Source organism: Podarcis melisellensis (assembly GCF_964234715.1).
Source record: "Podarcis melisellensis genome assembly, chromosome: Z".
NCBI lineage: Eukaryota > Metazoa > Chordata > Lepidosauria > Squamata > Lacertidae > Podarcis > Podarcis melisellensis.
The window spans coordinates 3,174,988-3,182,142 of NC_138547.1; the positions used below are offsets into that span (position 1 = coordinate 3,174,988).

The following is a 7,155-nucleotide window of genomic DNA, read 5'->3' on the forward strand; positions in this document are numbered from 1 at the left end:
GAAGACAGCACTTTGTTTGGTTGGTTGGTTGTTTTAATTGTAATGAAGTTTGTAAAGAAAAATGTTTAATAATAATAATGACGATGATGATGATATGGCTGCATTTAATTGGTATACAGTAAAGTTGAAAAGACACAATGAAGATAAATCAATTTAAACTCAACCACAGAGTTACAAAACTTGCTTAAATTGTCTGCTGAGGTGGAAAGGGCATCTCCAGCTGCCAGAAGTCTAATAGGGAGGGGACTCCTCTGATAATAATAATAATTTTTTATTTCTATCCCCCAGCCGAAGCCGGGCTCAGCGCGGCTAACAACAATAAAAGTAACACAGCATTCTAAAATCAATTCATTCTAAATCAATTCAGAATCAAATTAATGGCAACCATTGGGCTAGAGTTCTCTGAGGATTACAGAAGGAGAGAGGGGGTCAGACTGTGCCTTGGCCAAAGGCCTGGTGGAACAGCTCTGTCTTGCAGGCCCTGCGGACAGATGTCAAGTCCCGCAGGCCCCTAGTCTCTTGTGACAGAGCGTTCCACCAGATATGGGCCACAGCCGAAAAAGCCCTGGCTCTGGTTGATCTCAACCATGAGAGAGTTCCACAGGAGTGTCCCACAATGCTGAATGCACCACTGGTTGCTGATTTGCCGGTAGGGATTTTATGCTTCCACCTGCAATGAGGGGCAGTGTATGAACGCTTATAACAAGGACAGTGTTCAAGCAAACAAATAAAATGTTGGAAGTTCTTTGACAATGCTTCACCTGCCATCATCCCAGGAGGTTACTGCTGGTTCCTTCCCTGCTTCCTTCCTTCCCTGGTGTGTCTCTATACAAACTTTCCACCTGTGTGTCTCTGCAGGGATGATAGTCGTGTGTACAGCTGCAGGAATCGCGGCTCTGGTGGTGGCAGCTGTGTGCTGGTGCAGGTAGGCCCATGCAAAACCTTTACTTGGCGAGAGGCCAGCAGTTTTATTTCGTGCTTCCCCCCACCCCCACCCCAAAACACCATTCTTGGGAACCACCAGGAGGGGTGGGGATGCAGGTATAACTACGCTAGAATGAGGAGCTGCTTAAGAGCAGCAACAACTGCAATTGTTTATTGCATATGCATCCCACCATTTTCTCCAAGGAGCTCAAGGTGTCACCCATGGTTCTCCCCTTCTTCATTTATTCGCTACAACAACCCTGTGAGGTAGGTTGGGCTGAGAGAGAACGAGTGGCCATGTAGGGATTTGAACCCTGGTCTCTCTCAGGTTCAAGTCTTGCACTCTAAGCACTAAACAAGGCAGCCCTGGGTACCATGCTGTGCTGTAGTATCAAGTGCTGAGGGACGCGGAATGTTGCTCTCAAGCCCTTCTTATGGGCTTTTCAAAAGCAGGCCACTGTTGGTAATAGGCTCAGACTTTCTCAACCTGTGGGTTGAGACTACAACTCCCATCACCCCTAGCTAGCAAGGCCAGAGCCCAGGGATGATAGGAGTTGTAGTCCAACAGCATCTGGAGACCCACAGGTTGAGAACCGCTGGCACTAGATGGATTTCTCACCTGATCCAGCAAACTGCTGGTGTGTCTAATTATTCGCTCTTCTTCCTAGGCTGCAAAAGGAAATACGCCTTGCTCAGAAAGCAGACTACCCAGTTCAGAAGCTCCCGGGTCCTCCGTCGTATGACAAGATCTCAGTATGTCCTTTCCTCTTTGATGCCTGTTTGCTGGCTATGCACTAAACTTGATGCTCTTCGCTGTTTAAAGGGAATGTGGGGGAAAAACATTTGTATGCCTAATTCCAGGCAATAATGAGCCCCAGTTGCCCAGCCATACCAGGGGGTTGCATTTGCATCTCTGTATCCTATACTGTTCTGGCCTCATAACCTTCCAAATACATCTCTGCTAGCAAGGGCAAGTCATTCTGCCTGTTTCTGCACTGGGTGCAGTTAATACAATTGCTCCTGGGGCATAAGAATTACCTTCCGTAGGGAGGAGTCTGCACATTGCTTCCCTTTGTGAGTAACTGCTCTGGACTTGGCTCCTTCTCAATAGGAAATACTTGCCTGGACTGTGATGATTTTTGCATGCTCTTTTCTTCCAAACTCACTGCAATTTGGGCTAACTTGCAATGCTGTGTACACTGTGCCTGTTTCTCTCTCCCCAAAGCCTGGCGATAAGAAGTTGGCACAGAGTGCCCAGATGTACCACTACCAGCACCAGAAACAACAGATGCTCTCCATGGAGAAGTGAGTAGCACCATTATTCACCCATATTTTTACCATTTTCTTCAGACTGTGGCTTCCACACACCTCGTGGCAACAAGTCTGCTTTATTAAAATACTTTTATCCCATGTTTCACCCTAAAAAAGAGGGAAGTCCTCTTAGAGCAGCTCCCCAATGTCGTTGATGAGACAATTCCCTGCCCCTCGGGCTTACAATCTTAAAAAAAAGGCATGATATAAGAGAGAGAGAAATGGATTTGGATGAAGTAGGAAAAAAGCAAACTCAGTTAGGCCTCTTGCTTTCCATGCGTGGTTCTGGGACTGGGTTCCTGTGGAGGGTGCATTTCAAAAACTTCTGCCCGAGAGAACTGGAACAGCCAGTCTACAACATTGCATCCACATCTTTAGTGTCTTTTTAATGTGGACTCACTTGGGAGAAGAAGAGGAGGAGGAGTTTGGATTTGATATCCTGCTTTATCACTCCCCTTCAGGAGTCTCAAAGCGGCTAACAATCTCCTTTCCCTTCCTCCCCCACAACCTACACTCTGTGAGGTGAGTGGGGCTCAGAGACTTCAGAGAAGTGTGACTGGCTCAAGGTCACCCAGCAGCTGCATGTGGAGGAGCAGGGAAGCGAACCCGGTTCACCAGATTACAAGTCCACCACTCTTAACCACTACACCACACTGGCTCTCTACATTCCTTTGGCCTATGTGATGTGGCCTCTGGCTCAGATAGCCTTTTTAAAAGCTTAGGTCAGCCTCTCCCCAACCCAGCAAGCCTCCAAACCAGCTTGCACCAACTCCTGCTAGCTAGCACAGCCATGCTGGGTAGGAGGTGCAGTTAAAACACCTGAAAGGTACTAGGTTGGGGAAGGCTGGTTGGATTTTGGGAAGATTCAGGACAAAAGAAAGTGCTTATTTACACATCACATAGTTAAATTATGGAACTCCCACAGGAGGAAGAGATGGCCACCAGCTTTGGGCACCAGGCAAAAACATTTATCTTCTCGCAGACCTTTGACCAATTAAACAATATGTTGGGTTTTTTTAATGGGGGAGGGTATTGTTTTTGTTATTATGCTATGTGTTTTTGCATTGTAAACCACCCTGTAATCTTTGGATGAAGGACAGCATGGAAATTAATAATAATAATAATAATAATATTTCCATGCTGTCCTTCATCCAAAGATCACAGGGTGGTTTACAAATAATAATAATAATAATAATAATAATAATAATAATAGCAATGCTCCTGAATAACAGTTGCTGGAAGCCACAGAAGGGGCAGAGGGCTCTTGTCCTCAGGTCTGGCTTGCGGGATTCTCACAGGCATTTGGGTAACCAATGGGAGGACAGAATGCTGGCCTAGGTGGGCCCCCTTTGGCCTGATCCAGCAGGGCTCATCTTGGGTTCTTATATGACAGCTTTTGGAAAGGTATAGTTAAATTGATGGAAGGTCTTTGTATACACCTGAAAATTGTCAAGTGCCGTCTTCTGTGTTCAGAGGCAGGGCACTTTTGAGTACCAGGTGCCAAGGTCAAGGAGGGCGGGGGACAGGGGGAGCGGGAGCAGTCTCGCTTTATTACCTGCTTGCCAAACTTTATCCTTGGTGGCTCCCGTTAGAAGTGAAACACTGGACCAGGTGCCCTGTGGGCTGACCCAGCAAGGCCAGTTGAGTTTCCCCAACAAACCTAGCCAAGTTTCAGAAACATGTCACGTCAGAGTGCCAGAGTTCTGCACATGGCTAAGCTTGGAAATGCATCTTTTGATACTCCAGGGTTTCAACACAGGACTTTTTTAAAACCTGGGAGTGGCTCCAGCTAACTCCTGGAGCTTCTGAACCACCACCACAACCCCCCAAAGACATTTCGGCTTTCTGTGTGTGGAGTCATAGAATCATAGTTCTGGGTCAGAAGTGACCCAAAGGGTCCTGTAGCCAAACTCTGTGGGGAGAGTGGGTTGGGTGTTCTGAACGGGGTGAAAGGCAGCGGTGTGCTGGTCTGTGTGTGCTGCACTCTCTCCCTTCCTGCCCTGCCACCATCTCACCTCCTCCACCCCATCAATAGGAATAAAGAGGAGGCCAAAGTTCCAGAATCTGCATCGTCGGATGAAGAAAACGAAGATGGAGACTTCACCGTCTATGAGTGCCCGGGCCTTGCTCCTGTGAGTGTTTCCTCTTCCACGCACCAGAGTGCCCTTGGCCCTCTGACAGCTTTTCTTACTCTTTCTGTGTGCTTCCTGATAACTAAGTTCTGCTTGTTTTATTGAGTAATGGTTCACACACTCAAATTAGGATAGATTATTGTTGTTGCACTTAACCCACACCTCCAATCAGAGTTGGAAGTGGCTGGAGGTTCCTGCACTTACCCAGATTTCAGTTTCCTTGGAAGGAGAATCAACAGAAACATTGGTGTCTTTAGGAAACATGGTTTTATTTACGGGTATATACAACCTGGGACGCAGGTGGCGCTGTGGGTTAAACCACAGAGCCTAGGACTTGCCGATCAGATGGTCGGTGGTTCGAATCCCGGCGATGGGGTGAGCTCCCGTTGCTCTGTCCCTGCTCCTGCCAACCTAGCAGTTTGAAAGCACGTCAAAGTGCAAGTAGATCAATAGGTAAACGGCGGGAAGGTAAACGGCATTTCCGTGTGCTGCTCTGGTTTGCCAGAAGTGGCTTAGTCATGCTGGCCACATGACCCAGAAGCTGTACGCCGGCTCCCTCGACCAACAAAGCGAGATGAGCGCCGCAACCCCAGAGTCGGCCACAACTGGACCTAATGGTCAGGGGACCCTTTACCTTTACAACCTGAGCATAGGATGGAGGAGCTCACAGTATTGGTGCCCCAGCTGATCTTGCTACTTCATTAGGTTTCCAAGTCACAGCTTTGGGGTCCAGCGCAGAGTAGGTGTGCCTCAGTCTCCCCAGCTTCCAGCATCTACCCAAACTCACTCACACAACTCTCAACCCCTCACACTTGGCCTGTTGTCCTCAGAAAAGGCACACCCATTTGTCTGCATGGCAACAGAGCTCACTCTTTCAAGATGTGAATGATGACTAGTACTTAGCTGACCTGCTAAGGCCATCACCATGAAAAAGAAACTGATTTGGCAGTTTCTCTCTTGCAGAAACATAGCTTCACAGATACAGGATTGCAGGTCTGGGAAGGAACCCATGGTCTCCTCCAGACTGAATTCACAGACTACTAATTATTAATCCAGGTGATTCCTCAATTATATGAGGGTTATGTTCCAGGGTTCCATCATAAACCCATCCAGGCAAGCCAGAGCCAGCATTGCAATTTACGGACAGCTTCCACCCAGGCAGAAGTCCTTGTGGAGAGTGGAGAGCAGGATTGGTGAAGAGGAATGGCCTCAGAAAAGGGAATTTGAACCCTTGGCTCCCTGGTCTGGTCTTCTAACCACACGCTGGCTCTTGAAGGGAAACGCCAAGTCTTGCACTATTGTGAGAGAGCATTTCAGTTGTGTGTAAGAACTCTTGAGCTCTTCCAGCTGAACAGTGTAGGGCAGTAGATTTTTAAAAGGAAATGCTGAAAAAACTGGAGGTTGGGGGAGAAGATGACTAACAGTTCTTGAGGCAATTAATTTTTCCTGCTTTTCACATCTTCTCTCTTCTCTCCCCCCCTCCCCACCTGCGCCACCCTGGACTCCATGCAGACTGGAGAAATGGAAGTGAAGAACCCTCTGTTTGATGACTCCTCGCTGCACTCCCCACCCACCAAGTTGCACCCATGACCTCCGGCCGAGCATGTTGTGGACTGTGTCTGCCGAGCCTTATGTGTAGGAATGTCCCAACCTGCCGACATCCTCACTACCTAAAGAAAGAGTCTCCTTTGCAGCACCTCCAGATGCCCGAATGTGCATCTCCCCTCCCCCCTCCCCACGCCAACAAATGAATCTCTGAAATGAATGCACATTATTGGCTTCTGGGGAGGGCGGGTGGGGGGGCTTCACTCTTCAGCTCTTCATTCCTACCACTGCAACCCCCAACTCCTCTTAGATACAACAACCTAGCACTATTTAGATGATTGGGCACATGAATTGGGGTGGGGGTGGGTGGGAGGAAATGCCTATTTGCTGTTTTGTTGACTGGGGTGGGGGCGGAGTGTGAGAGAAGGAAGGGGAGTTCCCTGACTTTTTCACCCGCCCCCAGCTCCTGAAAGAGGCCCTTGTCCTGGAGGCCAAGTCGTCTTGTCAGCCCTCAGAGCAAAAGCCTGAAATGAGAATCCACCCAACATAAAATGCTATAAATCTATTTTGAATCCAGTGGTGTCATCCCTCCAATTTGTAATATATAAAAATACATGCGCATATACCTTGCAGTTCTTTATTTGAGCAGTATGGTTGGGGGATCATGGCCCTCCACCCCAACTTTCTGTATTTTATGAAGACTGAAAGAGAAGGTTGACCTTCCTACCCAATAGTACTCCTAGGACATTAAAATGCCCATTTTAAAGGTGGGAAGGGGGACAAACTAATGTAGAAGGATAACGACATTCATGGTAGTGAAACAATTTCAAATCACTTCTGGGCTTTTATCTGCCAGGCAGTTGGGTCCTCAGCTGTTGGATCTACAGCAAAGTCCAAACCCATCCTAGGATGAGTCATGGTCCCTTTGAGAAGCCTATCTACATGCCAAAAATAAATTCCCCTTTAACACTCAGGATGTCTCCCTTCCAAATAAAACTGGGAATTGTAGTTTTAAGACTGCTGAGAACTCCAGAGGTTCCAGCTCTTCTGTGCAGAACTGTGGTTCACAAGATTTCATTCATTATCATGGCCATGTTGTGGGATAAAGAAAATTGTGGACGAAAGGGAGAGTTGACGTAAGTGGAACAGCTTTAAAACATAACAGTGCAGTCCTGCGTCCATTTACCCAGAAGTAAGCTTTGCTGCTCTGATGGGACTTTCTCCCAAGCTTGGGACTGTGCCC

General features: G+C 47.7%; 1 protein-coding gene across 1 annotated transcript in view; it reads left to right on the top strand.

Annotated features, from left to right (window-relative positions):
- Window positions 1–6,537, top strand: part of NPDC1 (neural proliferation, differentiation and control 1) — a 45,024-nt gene extending 38,487 nt beyond the window's left edge. The window contains exons 5-9 of the mRNA XM_081896622.1: window positions 859–925; window positions 1,593–1,677; window positions 2,150–2,229; window positions 4,271–4,367; window positions 5,880–6,537. Of these exons, the coding sequence (XP_081752748.1) occupies window positions 859–925; window positions 1,593–1,677; window positions 2,150–2,229; window positions 4,271–4,367; window positions 5,880–5,957 (407 nt within the window). The 3' untranslated portion in view covers window positions 5,958–6,537. The remainder of the gene's footprint in view (window positions 1–858; window positions 926–1,592; window positions 1,678–2,149; window positions 2,230–4,270; window positions 4,368–5,879) is intronic.
- Window positions 6,538–7,155: the final 618 nt, after the last annotated feature.